Below are 16,287 nucleotides of genomic sequence, written 5' to 3' on the forward strand. Positions count from 1 at the left end.
TGAGTTTTGTGGATTGCTGTTGGTTTTGCAGCAGTGTTGCAATGTTTAACAGATACACAGCAAGTTTCCTATTTTAAATAAGACCTTATGAGGCCATATGCAGTGGGTTGAATCTAAAGGGAAAAAGAAAAGAGAAAAATGTTACTTCTTCATGTGTGTATTAGATCACAAGCTCCCTCTGTTCTGTTGTAAACACTTTCCAGACACTCAGTTCCAACTCCGTCACAGAAAAGTGCTTTGCTATATGCTGCTCAATTCCATGTCTTGAAATAAGATACTAAAAATTTGCAAACAGAACAAACTTTAATCAAAAAAAAAACAACAAAAGTGACAAGCTTCACTGAGATCTGATACTTCAGGCTCTTTATATGCCACCCTACAATCTTTATCCAACGTTTACCTTCTAAATGGTGTTCACTTTCTTTCCTTTTCCCTCTGAATCCAAACTATTTTCAAATGATGCCATAGAAAATAAATTGTTAGAAGTACTTCTTTAGAGTTACAAATACCCCTTAGGGACTTGGTTAATTGAGAATGGTTCAATAGAATATGTGCATTTGTTAGCAAAATATCAAGGGGACGCATCAGGTGGAGGAGGTGACAGTTTGCTGCTGAGTTCACACATCCATGATCTTTGTGTTTCCTCTCCTTTCCCTTGAGGACAGAAGAGCTCTGGTGGAAGCCCACAGAGTGTGAAACACCAGCTTTTGAAAGTGGTGCAGCGTGTCTTCCAATATCGCGTTCTGCTCACAGGTCAGTAAAACTAAATCATTCTCAAAGGTATTCAGTGGAAACCGTCCCATGTTGGCCTGTGCTACACATTGATGCCATGACTCTAAATTAGGTCTGGAGCTGCATGGGATTTCCCGGGAACTTCAATCTCCGTAATACAGGATTCAGAGAGCCTGGCACTTCTTCAGCACTGCCATACTAAAAGGTCACTAAAAAGTGTGAAGTCAGATGCTTTTAGCCATTCCTTCCTGGCTTTTCCCTTCCATGAGTTAGGAGAGGCAAAACTTAGGAACCTTGCTGCCAGCAGACAGGTTTGATTTTATGTATGTCAAGAGCAATTATCAGAGGCAATTATCAGAGGTAGCAGGGCACAGTAGTCCCCAGCAAGGGGAGGCAGTCTGCACTGTATCCTATATGACATTGGCAAGCACCATGTCCTCTTCCTCCATCAACAAAGCAGTTGTACCCTGTACTGCACCCTGAGCACCATGTACAGTACACCTAAGGCAACCCAATTTCTCCATGGCCTAGGAGGCAGAGATCCAGATTTACACTAACAGTACATTTACAGATCTTACATTTACAGTAAAAACTTCCCTTTATATTCACTTTACATATATATTTCTCCTACCCAGACTCTCTCCAAGGTGGGTGGTTCTGTTCTCCCCAGTGGCTTATTCTGTGCAAGCCACTGCAAATATAGCAAGGCCAAGGCTGTGAAGAGGGCAGTCTTTTTGGAGCAGGATGCGTGCCCTAAAAAATTGTGAAGTTCAGGTTTGTTACTAATGAACTGGTTATGGAAGGAAATGGTGAAATGTAGCCAATGAATCTCAGTCTTGTCATGTAATTTTGTCAGATTGAAACACAAAAGGAGGGATCCATAGACATAAAGATGGTGAAATGTTTCAGGAGTATGTATATGTGTGGGTGGAGAGGGATGCAAGATGAGTTATGTGTGGGACGGTAAAAAGGAAGCTATAAATCCTGCCCATACTGAACAGCTGATGAAATGTACGGCATATTAGAAGAGACTCCTATAAACACGGTAGAACAAAGGGACCATATGAATTTTTATTCACAGCACTATTAGCAGCAGTTTCATCTTGCTCTAGACACTTTGATCAAGGACGCAACTCATTTTTCACAGCTGTTCTTTTCTTTTTTAGTAGCAGCAATACAAATGAACACCGGATGCCAATAGTAGGACTTTTTCTCTGTCTGACTTGCTTCCCTCCCTGGGTGTGTCTACATTAAGGGCAACTTTCCAGACGAGTGCAGTGCAGAAATTAGTTGTCTCACATGATACTTACAGTGTTTTTAGTGCATGCACACAAACAATGCCTCTGAGGAAATGGACTTGTCACATCCCTGTCAGAAATACCCCCACCATTTTCTCTGTCCATTTCTGTGCTCCATGGGGCAAATTACAAACATGAAGCACTGTATTTTGTGAGAGAGCTGGAAGAGTCTGAGTGAAGCTTCAGTGGCTGGACGTTCCCTCCATGCTTGAAGCAACTTGAGCTTTTCCTTAGTGCCCAGGTACTGGCACTAACTGGAAAAATGAAAGCTTTTGTGTGCTCTGGGATAAGGTGTGCTGGTTCAAAATGTTCCAGAAAATAGCTACTACTACAGTTCTTCACCTCATGAAACCAAGCCCTTCTTTGGCTGCTAGGACAGGTTGAGTCTGGAACAGTGCAATCCTTCAAATTCTCTAAGTGATGTTAAATAAAAAAATAAAAATAAAAAAGCAGGTGTTTTTTTGTGTTCATAACTGGCTGTTTCTACCAGATAAAGAAGGGTATTTTATCAGGATATTGGTTGCCAGTTACTGTACTACAGCCAAAAGGAGTTGCCCACTCAGTTAAATGTCTGTAACCAAGGACAGAGCTTGCAGCTGTAAAAAGCAATGCTAAATATTGCCTGATAGCACTGCAAAACCCCTTCCTGTCTGCCTGAGTGCAGGCAGACACTTTACTGAAGCCAAGCAGATTTGGGGGCTTCAGGGAGAGAATAGCACCAGAAAGAGCAACACATATGGATAGGACTTTCAAGGGAATGGATATCCATGAGCATCACAATTTCCAGCCCATGGGCCTGTTTCTTGGATGCAGAATTTAGGAGCTTGGATTAATCAGAGAGATAAGAAAAAAGTATTTCATGATTAGGCTTTAAAAATGGTGGCGCTCATATAGTACAGCCATTAAAGGAATAAAGGCCCAGACAAAAACATACAGATGATTCATCATAGAATCATAGAATCATTAAAGTTGGAAAAGACCTCCAATATCATCTGGTCCAACCATCCCCCTACCATCAATATCACCCACTAAACCATATCCCTAAAGTCAAACAGTGCAAATAAAGCTGACAAGTTAAAGGTCTGTAGATGATGCAAAAATAATTCCTGTAAATGCAAGTCCTATTTTTTAGAATGTGATGGAGTTCAGAAGTAATCATTGAACTCTGCATGTACAGAACCACTCTCTTTCTTGTGTCTACAGAATTCATGTAATAAATTTTATATTAATAGAGAAAATAGGTCATTGTAGCCAACACCATTCATTCAGATGGGAACCTAGAATTCCTGAGAAGAACAATTATTTGTCAAATGGTGCTACTCAGCAATTCTTTTGGCAGAGAAACCAGGAAATATTATTGTCACTCTGTTGGTTTATACCTGCCAAAAATTATGTGGTGAGTCCATGTCTGAATCAATGCTCTTGCACTGATTCTCAAAGTAGAATGCAGTTGAAGATGTTTCACTTTGGAAAGAGGCAATATAAACTTAATTATTTGGGAATAAAGTGATACAGGACATTAGGATTTTATGTTTTAGCTAATCCAACAACAGATTATGTGGATCTGAATTCTAATTATTGGATGTCTGTGTTTGATTGTTTTCTACAGATTACTTGAATAATCTTTGTCCTGATTCTACAGAGTATGAAGCCACACAAGGTAAAATGAAATGGGTAGAACAAAAATTCTGCTGCACTAACTCTGCTTCTAAAGAGGTGCAGGATCTGTATTGCAAATATATGGAACAGGTTTATTTTCAAGATTTTGTATTTATAAATTAGATGTAAGGTCTACAAGAACTTACTACTAATTTAGATGAATCATTTAGAATCATTTAGAATGCTATCTTTTTTTCTCAATGAAATATGTGGGCTTCCAATAGTTTTGACATGATTAACTTACAGAAGAAGAAATGATCTTGTATATAAGCATGGTGCTGACGTTGTACTTCAGCCCCAGTCACCTGGAAAATCCTAGACCTCTTTGGCTCCACCTGTGCTTGACCTGGTCGTTGTAAAACCAGTTGAGATTGGTCCACCCATTTGTTTGGATATCATTATCCTGGGTACACCTGATGTTCTCTCAGAACTTTGAAGACATCATGTATCTGTCTTCTGTATTCCTTAAGTCTAAGTAAACTTGTAAGACATTACATAAAGATCTGTTCTGCTCAATCAAGAACAAATCCAGATGTTCAGTTGCTAACACCATCTTTCCCACCACATCAGATGGATAAAGCACAAATGTCTTACTCCCACTGAAGTCAAAGGGAGGTTTAGCCTGGGCTTGAGTGGGAATAGCTTCCAGGATGAAATAAGAATAGTAGTGTATTAATGAAACCAGTGCACCTATTGTCATAGTGAATGTGAATACAAAGCAACTCACAGCAAGAAGGTCTAAGACTGACTAAAGGTCATTCTGTTCTGACCAAGAGTAGTATATCATGCAAAATTTTGGACCCTTGTCACTGACAATGATTATAGCTATAGCAGTAATTTAAACAGAGCCAGGGCAGACATTCAAGCCCTGTAGCCACATTTGCCTATCTTCTTTGTCCTTAGCACACTTGTCACATTTCTGGCCAGCAACAGGTAGCATGCTCCCAGATTAGACCTGGAAATGGGTAGGATGCCCTGTTCCACAGGAGAAAATGAGATCTGAGATAAGGACCTAAAGTATGTTATGCCATTGCCCTGTCGTGGTTCCGCTCGAGTGGGCAGCCGAGCTCCACCACAGCCGCTCTCTCATTCCCCCTCCTCAAAGAGGAATGGGGAGAAAATATGTGAAAAGGGCTCAAAGGTTGAGATAAGGACAAGAAAATCACACAATAATTATTGTAACGGGCAAAACAGACTCAGCATAAGGAGATAGTAAGATTTATTGCTCATTACTAACAAGCTAGAGTAGTGAGAAACAAAGGAAAGAAACCAAAAGCACCTCCCCCCCCATCCACCCTCTTCCACCTCCTCCCCCCGAGCGGCGCAGGGGAACGGGGGAACAGGGGTTATGGTCAGTCTGCAGCACTTCTTCTCTGCCGCTCCTTCTCGGTCACTCTCGTCCCCTGTGCTGTGGGGTCCCACCCATGGGATGCAGTCCTTGATGAACTGATCTGGCGTGGGCTTCCCACAGGCAGCAGCTCTTCCAGAACTGCTCCAGATATGGGTCCGTGCCACGGGGTCCATCCCTCAGGAGAAAACTGCTCCCACCTGGCTCCCCTACGGGCAGCAGCTCCTGCCAGGTCACCTGCTCCTGCGTGGGCTCCTCTCCATGGGCTACAGGTCCGGCCTGGAATCTGCTCCGGCAGGGAGGGGTCTTCCACAGGCGGCAGCCTCCATCGGTGCAGGGCCACCTGCTCCACCGTGGTCTCCTCCACGGGCTGCAGCATGGAACCCTGCTCCACCATGGTACTCCATGGGCTGCAGGGGGACATCCTGCTTCACCATGGTCCTCACCACAGGCCGCAGGGGACTTCTGCTCCGGCGCCTGGAGCACCTCTCCCCCTCCTTCTACACTGACCTTGGCGCCTGCAAGGCCATTCCTCACTCCCTTGACTCTCCCAGCTGCTGTGTGGCGCAGCGTTTTTTTCCCTGTCTTAAATATGCTCTCACAGAGGCGCAAAACAACATCGCTTATTGGCTCAGCTCTGGAAAACAATGGGGCCCTTCCCAAACATGGGGCAGCTTCTAGATCGTTCTCACAGAAACCACCCCTATGGCCCCCTGCTACCAAAACCTTGCCACATAAACCCACTACATGCCCTCAAGGCCAGCAAATATGTCCAGGCCCAGGCTTTTTGCCAGTGGAGAAGCCAGAACTTATGTCACACATGTCAGTCAGAAAGGGATGGCCTGTCCTCTCTCTTGGTAGTAAGGGGAAACAAGCCACCTTGACTGCCATGCTTTTAGATGTTTGACGATGGATTACATGAATCTCTCTCCACCACAAACTCCAAATGTCAAAAATCTGCAACTAGAAAACATTACAAAAAGATTTTGTGCTTAAAAGGAACCTCATGAGCTCTCTTGGTCAACACAAGCATGATGCAGAGCTTTGCACAACAGGATGACTCTTCTGGGTCCTAAATTTACTGGGCATTTGCATCCTAGTGGTGCCGAAATATTTAAGGAGCTGCTGCTGCTGGAGGGTTGTTTTTTTATTAAAGATGTCCTTGTAAACAGAAAGGACTGGGGTTATTTTCCTCCTCTCTTATATGATTTGTGGTCTTTGCTTTGCTTCACCCCTCAGCTGCCTTGTTCATTGTTTCTGAAATCACAGACCGAGCCAACGAGAGCATGCTCCAAGGGGTGAGTCCTATCATGATGCACTCTCTCCTAATCAATAGTGTTTTTTCTGCACATCTGATGAAATGTATCTGTATCTGATAAATTCTGAAACCTCCTCCAGGGTGAATCTCAAGTTTATATAGGTCTGGCTTAGAGCACTGCAGATATGGAGCAGGTCTATGCCCTTTAGTGCAGCTGTACAAGATGTAAGTCACTGTAGGAAGCAGCACAAAGTTTTTCTTCCTCTTAGGATTTCCAAAATGGCATATGGTGCAATGAAGTGAGAGATGGGAATTTTCATGGTTCTATTACTAGTCCGGGATGGTTTTAGATATGAAATGCTGAAGACATCAAAAATGTGCTGTCAAAGATACATTCTGAGCTCATGTATGTAAGTTTTCTACCATTCTGGAATCCTATTTTACTTCAGAAGAATTGGTCTGGGCTTATAGTCTTGCAAATGTTCAGTCAAATAGACTAAGACTTTCATAGGTTACAGCTCATATCTAAATTTAGATATAGATATCTAAATAAGTTATATAGTTCACCAAAGAAATTAACAGTTCCAATAAGGTCACTGTGACTTACTAATGCCTCTCACATGATATTAGAGTCCTAATTTACAGGCAAAGATAGCCTGCACATAGCTAGTCTTATGACTATTTGTTTCCAAGGATCTAGGTCTGATTTTTAGGTAAGATGACAAGAGTTTTGCTACTGACATTAGTAATAAGCAGTGTTAGGAGGCATAGAGACAGCACAGAGATTGCCAGACACGGGATGCAGAAGAATACAGAGGAATCTAACTTCCAGAGGAATCTAACTTGGTGGACATCCAGATGATATCATAACTAAAGGCAGTGTCTTTCATTTTGTTATACTAGCCACCCACACCTGCAGCTAAATTCTCTCCTGAGGTTAATGTTTGCAGACCTTCAACTTCAGTTGCACAGACCTAGCATCCACCTGAAGTAGTTAGTGAAAAGTACCTACATTTCTGACTCTAACATCCTGTATTGGGATTTTGTTGTGCCTTTGCTAAATTAAAGGTCTCCAGCTTTGCAAACACCCTTTCCTATGGTTAATTACAGTTGGCAGTCAAGTCACTTAATTATTTCATTTACTGAGCAGAGAGAGGGTAGTTAATAATCACTCAGACACCAAAACACAAAATCAAAGGGACAAAGATGAAAAACACATAAGCGTTAATGAGAACAAGGGAAAGAAATGCAACGAAATATCAACCCACCTTAGTAAGAATTTGTTTTCAGGTAGGATTTTAAAGGTGAAAGAATGAATGCACAGGAACTGATAGGGAAAGACATATGCTGGGGGGCCACCATAACCACATACCAGCACTTCTGGCTCAGCATGTTTCCATTAATGCCTTTGTCTTCTGTATGGGGAATGAAGGCACTGGGTGAGGCAATGAATTCAGACTGTGTGACATGGTAAAAATGTAGTAGGTCAACTTGATGAAGCATGTTCTTTGCAGCAGCTCAGGAGGTAAAAATGAAAGAGTCTCAAAATCCAGGGTGCCCTTCAACTTTTAAAACTGAAGCTTTCATGCTCTGTTGAGAGAAGTAGAAGCATCTGCTTGCAGCAGATGAACCCAAAAGCCAAGAATGTCAACTTTTGCTCACATCTGAACATCCCTGCTGTGCGGGTTTAAAATCCGTGTCTCTGATATGTGTGCCAAGGTCATAAATGCAGCCCATGTGTTCACAGGCTGTTTTAGAGTACCAGGTTCAGTGATGATATCCTCGTGGCCAGAGACAGGGAAAAAAATAAAATCTTGTAATATTTATATCAGAAAGAGATAAGTTGTAGTTAAAACTATTTATTATTTCCTGAGTAGGGAAACCTGTCTTCATGGATCTGCCTCTTTTCCCTTCTGATAGCTAGAAATTGAGATCAAGGTTCTGAACCTGCTTCTCCTGAAGTCTTTGGCAAAATTACCACAGATCAACATGAAGCCCAACTAGTAGATTTCTTTTCAGATCTACATTATCACTCAATGCAAACTTCAAAAAAGCTTGGACCTACTGATTTGGTTTAAGTCCATTAAGTCCATTTCCACTTTTCTGTTTCAGGCTTCACCCCACACTGTCCTGCTGCATCTAGCTCAGAACACGTTTCCCTTTCACACAGTAACATCAGCCCAATTGCTGTGTTAATGTGGTTCCATGACAATCCAAAACCTTCCAAGCCTTCCTTTATAGACAGCACTTCTTCCCCTGATTGCTATGGAAAAGTTCCAAATATGAGCCATGTGTAAGCAAAGCAGCACACTCTCTGCTTCAGCAAGCAGGCAGCATGAACACCTTTGATAAGTGTAAACTTTTAGCTACTCTTGATCTCTTTGGTAATTTACTCTCAAGTTTATTTAAAGACACTTTAGCTCTCAGTACAAACTATTTTGTCATCAGCCATTATGGTTAGGTAGGATGGGGACAAAAGTTGGCAAAGAAATTTTTGCAGATGAAATGGTAGTTGCATTACAGCCGAACAAAATGGTGAAGATGGAAAGGAGAGAGAAAGAAGCGTAGCAGAAAAGCAAGATGCATGGAAATGATGTTTTATACAGACTGTTTCCAAGATGTTCGACAATAATGAATAATTAGTTACTATATAAACACTACACCGTTACCAAGTCAAATGAACACATGTAGATTACAGGGTGGATGTGGTCTAACAAGCTTAAATTTTAACATAAGAAGAAACGTAATCTGGTCACTTTACAGATTGACTCTGAAACCATGTACTTACTTAGCAAAGGATTCAACGGATTTGATTTTCTATCTCCTCAGGGAAAGAATTTACAGTTGTACTTTCCATTAATAAATACATAATTATTTGTACCAATATAACAAATAGTTCATCATAAAACTGAGATCTCAGGACAAGTTTCCACAGTAATCTCAGAGCTTTAAGGAACACCCATATTGGAGGCTAAGAAATGCAAGAACTCAGTTCCTATCAGTTCCACATCTTTTTCTGACACCTCAGCTTCTTTAGATTTTATTCAAATACATGGAAGATTTGTATGAATATTTTTTCTGAAGTTGCATGTCTACATAAGTGGTCAAGATCAGATATCCATTGCATATTGCATTGAAGTTATATTGGAGTTATATTACTGGCGAAAATGGTCATGAAAGTTTGAATTCTGTTTTTGCTGTACCATGGTCTTTGATTTAAACCAAATATCCCAATTTTGGATTTCACCTAAATTCTGTTCCCTACTTCTGTTCTAGGCACCTCACAAGCCATGCAGGAATTAAATTTGGTAGTAAGCAAAAGCTGTCAAAGGGGCAAATACAGATTCCCTGATGTCTATGGCTAAGGAACATAGAGCTTCATTTGAAGTGGTAGTGGTTAGCTTGTAGCTCTTCCATATTTTGAGGGATAGACTTACATTTACTGTGTTGCATTACTGTGCAATGATTATATGCTTTCATTTGAAGAACATCACTATATCCTCTGAGTTTTACGGATGCAATAGACTTTATTGATAATTGCTATTAATAATGACCGTGTTGGAAAAAATTCATCACACATTCCACATTGATTTTTACACTTCATTTTTATCATATCATCAGAGCACATCTGCTCTTTTTGAAGCTATGGCCTAGAAGAGATGAAATAAAGTTTCCTTTTTTCCCATCTGTGTGAATGCTGCGGGTTTTGAGAAGAGGCCTGTTCATGAGAATCAAAATTCAGTATTCTGTTAAATCAGAGATTGTCCTCCTGAATTAATATAACATACATAAAATCCATAACCAGCAATTCTGTTCTTTCTCTCAGATTTTCAAAAATGCAAAGAATTTAAAAAATGACTCTAATTATAGAGCAAACTGAACAGTGTCAGTCAATATAGAACATTTATAACTTGGCATATACCCAGCTGATGTTCGAAGTAATAATTTAGATTTGACATGTACCTGGAAAGAGGAAGATTTCTGCTACCATTTATTAACTCATCAAACTACAGTCCAAAAATCTGACAAGAACACTGAATTATTATCTATGTTTTCTGCAGAATATCAAAGATTCATTATTAGCTTTTTTGCTTTGTAATAACACTACAGCATTTTTTCCCCTCAGAATTATTAACCCAGGATTTTCAGATACTTTGTTATATTAGCTATCTCCATAGCATTTTTATCAAGTAGAAAAATATTATTTGCAATTCATAGATACATAAACAGAGGCATAAGGCATATCATCACCACATAGTACTAAGTATATCTGTAACTCTAGGAGACATTCACTACTTGAACTAAACAGGGTTTGCATTGCTCTCTGAACTTCTACAACCTGTTAGAGGCCCTGAGATGCTGAGAATTGTAAATCATTGTTGCTCTTAACAGCTGGTGAATTTCTTTGGGATGCAGAGCCCCTTCATAGACACTATGAAAATATATTCCTTGCCTCATGGAAGTTGCAGTCCACTGCTAACCTGTTTAGAGAAGGATTTCAGTCACCCCACATCTTCAGTACTAAGTGGGTGGAGCTTTGTCTTCATTTTTGAATCATTGCTTGTGAAGGGTATTTGAAAGGAGAATGATCGGAGTTTTGAGCAAAATGAAGAAAACTATATAAAGAGTTTTTTTAGGGAGCCATAAGAAAACTATGTCCTCCTCAGCTTCTTACATTTCCAGATAAATCACAGTCCTTCACGTGTGATGATCATTTGACTTCCTACAGGAAATGAGTCTGATACATCTCTGTCCATTTCCTGGTGAACATGTGTCTATATTGCAAAAGTCAGCATTATTACAGGCACCCCTACCAGAAGTCCTCAGAGAAGCTGTGGTGTGTTTGATCTGCAGCAACTGAGTTCTCCCCTCTCTCTTGTAGAAACCCCACTGAGTACTACTAACACTTACCGGGAGTGTACTCACAAGAAGACACTGCTTCTTCTGGATATGAGGTGGGGTTGAGTGTCCTCAGCAAGTTTGCTGACAACACCAACCTGTGAGGGAAGGGATGCCACATAGAGGACCCTGGACAGGCTTGAGAGGTTGGCCTGTATGAACTTAATGAGATTCAAACAAGGCCACGTGCAAGGTCCTGCATCTGGGTTGGGGCAATCCCAAGCACAAATACGGACTGCTTGGAGAATGGATTGAAAGCAGCCCTGAGGAGAAGGACCTGGGGATGTTGGTGGATGAGCTCAACATGAGGCAGCAATGCGCACTTGTAGCCCAGAAAGCCAACCATACCCTGGGCTGCATCAAAAGCAGCATGGCCATCAGGGCAAGGGAGAGGATTCTGTCCCTCTACTCTGCTCTTGTGAGACCCACCAGGAGCACTGCGTTCAGCTCCAGGGCCCCCAGCACAAGAAGAACATGGAGCTATTAGAATGAATCAAAAGGAGGACCACAAAGATGATCAAGATGCTGGAGCACCTCTCCTTTGAAGACAGGCTGACGAAGTTGGTGTTGTTCAACCTGGAGAAAAGAAGGCTACAGGGAGACCTTACAGTGGCCTTACAGTACCTGAAGGGAGCTGCAGGAAAGCTGGGGATGAGCTCTTTGTCATTTAATGTGGTGATAGGACAAGGGACAACAGCTTTAAACTAAGAGAGAGTAGACTAAGATTACATATTAGGAAGAAATTCTTTAATCAGTTTCTGAGGCATTGGCATAGGCTGCCCAGAGGAGCTGTGGATGCCCCATCCCTGGAAGTGTCCAAGGCCAGGCTGGCTGGGGCTTTGAGCAACCTGGTGTGGTAGGAGGTGTCCCTGCCCATGGAAGGGGGTTTGGAATTAGATGATCTTTAAGGTCCTTTCCAACCCAACCCATCCTATGAAGAATGGGGCTTCATTATGGAAGCTGTCAATTTGACAAGTTTTGCAAGGGCTAAAATACCCTTTAGTTATGGGACCTTTGCAATCTTCTTTTGCAAATTTCAGCTGTCTTATGATCCCTGGTGTTTCCTGTGCTATTAGTTTATATATAGTTTCCATTTTGCTAGCCTATATTATTTCTGAAGTGACCTAAAAAATTCCATTTGTTAGTTTCTGCATTGCAAAAGAGATACTTGATGGCTGAAAGTGCATCAACTGCCAGTTATATTGCATGGTCACAATGCAGCCCTGAGTTACTCAAGGCTTGTAGGTGTTTCAGTGTGTTTGGTATGTGGTTACTGAACCTAATATCATGTTTAACAAGTGTAATATTTCTTCAGAGCAGTAACATACACAGGTATTTCAGGCTTATCTCAAAAAGCAAGCTGAGATAGCTACATTAATTGATAGATGAAATCCAGCATATATTAGCCTTGACAGACCATCATGCTGATATGGACGTGCTCCTTCTGTTATCTGTGATAGCTTTCTTAATTAGCTGATTCTATAGGCACCACTGATTTGTATCAATCAGGTAGATATATCCTTGATTACATTGTTTAATCTATAGAGTCTAACTAAGCCCAGGGATAGCTTAAGGACAGTCAATGGAGCACAGGTAAAGAAACTATTATCTGCCATAGCAGAAAACAGTTGTCAAGGGCTTCCAGGTGATGAAGGTATATAAAATGTGGTCCTTAGTTTGTAGTTTTTCTGTGTATGTAACTGAGGACTTAGGACACAATGGCTAACTTGGACAAAAGAGACATAACTTTTAGACATATTCTAGTGATTGCTGCTGTGCAGCCCATTCTACTTTCTGGACTAGTTAAAACCACGGCTGAATCCTACGTACAAGCTTGGGTTTTAGCAGCATTAACTACTAAGTGGAAGGAGATTTGAAAAGACTAACAATATTTCACATATACAGACCCCTCTTCTATCCAATACAATCTTTTTATGAGAGCAGAAGCTTAGTTAGATTAAATTTATTTACCATCTTTTTAGATAAATTCATGCCACATGCCAGTGCCCACTGTCTGTGCTCTCAAGTCAAGTAGGCAGATAGTAGCATCAGAGTTTGATAATGGGCTTCCTGATCTTTGCAAAGTATCAAAAAAGAGATGCAACTGTATTGCCTGCTTACTAGTTAACTTCCAGATTCCGTAGTGCAAAGTCACTAATCTGTTAGCACAGAATATAAACCTCCAGATAATCCTAGCAATGATCTTCTTGTATCAAATCATGCTTTGGATTATCTATGTCATGCCACTAATGAACAAGCCTTTGGAGCAGATATTATACTTTGTCTCTGTTTCCAGTTTACTGGTTCCAAGAGAAAGAAAGTCAGCAAAGAGACCAAAGTATAAATACTGCATGGAGTAAGCAGGCTCTTTTGAAAGTGAACTGAGGTACAGAGGAAGTGCTAAAGAAGTATCAAAAATGACAGGAGTGTAGAAGGCCAAGCAGATGTGAATGCAGGTGATAAGGTTTCATAAAACCTATGAGGCTGGAAGAAGACTTTGTGCACCTAAATTCCATGAGCTCAATTCTCTCTGAAACCCAGTTCAGTAATATTACTTTAATGCGTTTGAGAAATAAAATGGTGAGGAGGGTTGAGGGAAGGTTTGCCTGCTTTTCTAAAAGCAATCACCATGTGGTCTCCTAAATGTTGTTTCTCTCTCTTAGGAAAACCTGCAGAAGCTGGTACACATTGAGTACAGTGTGAGGGGGCAGAGGGGCCTCCTCCAGCCAGGAAGGGTGAGTACTGCAGGCAGACCTATGCTGATAAGGACATTGTTTCTGGCCAGCTTTATCTCTGCCTCTGTGGATGGCCAGATTTCAGACATCTACAGGTGTTGTTTACTGACCCACTGTGATAAGAGTTGTAGCACTGGTTTATGTAAAAAGCCATCACTCTGGTAGTGTTCAGGAGCACTGCATGTTGAGAGCCTTGCACTTGCAAAGACAGGCATTAGCCGTTTTTACACAGAACGGCTATTTGATTTTTCACTCCAGCTGTCCTCAGTCACCCCATGTAGTGTGTTTTGGAGGAGCTGCTGTTTTCCTTCTTACATATTCTTGTTGAAAGGTTTGAAGTACGAGCAGAAATTCCTTACAGCCTGGAAAGGCTCAAATTTTTTTGGGTAGGTTAGATCCCTAAATCAGGGGAAATTACCTATTTTCAGTTTTCTATTCTTACCATTCTGCAGTTAGTCTTTTCATAGAATCACAGAATCATTAAGGTTGGAAAAGACCTCCAATATCATCTGGTCCAACCATCCCCCTACCACCAATGTCACCCACTAAACCACATCTCTAAGCACCAGGTCCAACCTTTCTTTGAACAACCCCGGGGATGGTGACTCCACCACCTCCCTGGGCAACCCGTTCCAATGCCTGACTGCTCTTTCTGAGAAGAAATCTCCTAATTCACAGCCTAAACTTGCAACTTTTAATGCAAGACATCACTTTTAAGCAACACATGAACAGAAAGTGGGAAATTATATAGCTGTGTCTTGCCATTCACATCAAATACAAATTTATCCTCCTTTCTTTCAAACCTTTCCAGTTTCCTCAGGCCCAACCTGCCTCTACACTTGAAAAGATTTCTTTCTAGAGTTCTGCAACCCTAAATTCCCCTTCATCCCACTACTGTCCTTAACAAAACTCATGAAGAAATTTTCAAGGCATGCATACTCTTAGTCTGTGAATCCTCATCAACCAAACATTGCAGTGATCCTCTTATTTTTTCCTCCAACGTCAGTATCCTCACTTGTCCTTGCCAAGTAGTGAATTAATAAATTCTGCAAACCTCAGCGCAATTCTAGAGTAGAAAATTACAACAGATCCTGCTCTCCATTAGAAAAGAGTAGATGTCTGTAAATCCACTGCTGCTTTAATTATTTTAGACCTTTTCAAATGTTATTGAAATTAAGTTTGAGTACGTTGTTTTAGCTGGTTACCTGTACAGTCCTGTTTACACACATAGTAACAATATGGACAGACAAGGTATTATGCTTGCAAACATACTCAGGTTTAATGTAGGCATAGTATGGATGTGAAAAGGTTTCAGCATTTCTTTTTAGTTTGTCTATTTTTCATAATCAGAGAATGAGTTCTTTTCTGAAGCCCTTTATATGTTACTTTTGAAATCTGTGACAGTCTCCTTGCAGTCCATGGTGCAGACGCAGTGGGCTGAGTACTGCCTGGTGTCTGACACATGGGTTTCCAAGCCATTCAGTACTGATACAAATGCAAGCCATAAAGTCAGGCTAGAAGCAGATGTTGAGGTATCCATCTGTTACTAGGCTGATGAAAGCAGTTAAGAGTGCCTCCTTCTACATGAGGAATGTTCTCTTTTCTCAGAAAGTTTCAGAATGCAGTCTCAGGATTACAAGTGTGTTTTTTTGTTTGTTTGTTTGTTTGTTTGTTTTGTTTTTGTTTTTTTCCTTTTAGGTCTTTGTAAAAGAGGGAACATTGATGAAAGTCTCTGGGAAAAACAAGCACCCTCGGCATTTGTTCTTGGTAGGATTTCTTTCACATTTTTACTATCTCTTTCATATCTTCTCCTGTGCTTACACAGCTGTAAACCAGGGAAGAGATTTCAGGGCTGCGAGTCATTTAACTGTAAGCAGTGATGTGGTAAGTGGGTTTCTGTTGCTAACAAGACACAGAAGACTGTAGCCTCTTTCACACATGTACTCATTGGCCCTGCATATAAGAGTAAGTGCTGTGCAGCCCTCCATTTGTACCACAGCTCCATTCAGCCTTGACTACTAGGCCATAATTCTGCAAAGGAGGTTTCCAAGGTGCTTGGGAGGAATACTTTCAACAATTAAGCCTCATACTTAAAAATCTACCTCTAAAGCCTTAGGAGGTCTTACCAGAAACAATAGAGAACACTACCGGTAAAGTTTAGGAAAGCTGTCTTTGGGTGAGTTTGGTATCCTTGAAGCTCTATGGCTAGGTTTTAGCTCCTGATGTCCATGTCTTTGTAAATAACCTGATAATTGTGTGCACCACCTGGGTATAGTCCCTCTGAACACACATCTCCAGATCTCTGTTGATTGAAGCAGCAGTTTTCGATGAGGGTTTGCAATTCTTCTAAGATAGTTA

The 16,287-nt window shown here is 41.1% G+C and overlaps 1 protein-coding gene across 3 annotated transcripts in view; it reads left to right on the top strand.

Moving 5' to 3' along the window:
• FGD5 (FYVE, RhoGEF and PH domain containing 5) overlaps positions 1-16,287 on the top strand; it is a 101,242-nt gene that overhangs the window by 62,559 nt on the left and 22,396 nt on the right. For 2 of the 3 annotated variants that reach the window (XM_027467797.3, XM_027467800.3), the window contains exons 8-12: positions 666-753; positions 3,640-3,690; positions 6,277-6,335; positions 13,858-13,929; positions 15,628-15,696. In XM_027467797.3, the coding sequence (XP_027323598.1) occupies positions 666-753; positions 3,640-3,690; positions 6,277-6,335; positions 13,858-13,929; positions 15,628-15,696 (339 nt within the window). The remainder of the gene's footprint in view (positions 1-665; positions 754-3,639; positions 3,691-6,276; positions 6,336-13,857; positions 13,930-15,627; positions 15,697-16,287) is intronic. The other variant, XM_072044560.1, reaches the window with a different exon arrangement.

This window comes from Anas platyrhynchos, chromosome 13 (genome assembly GCF_047663525.1).
Source record: "Anas platyrhynchos isolate ZD024472 breed Pekin duck chromosome 13, IASCAAS_PekinDuck_T2T, whole genome shotgun sequence".
In the NCBI taxonomy this organism is placed as follows: Eukaryota; Metazoa; Chordata; class Aves; order Anseriformes; family Anatidae; genus Anas; species Anas platyrhynchos.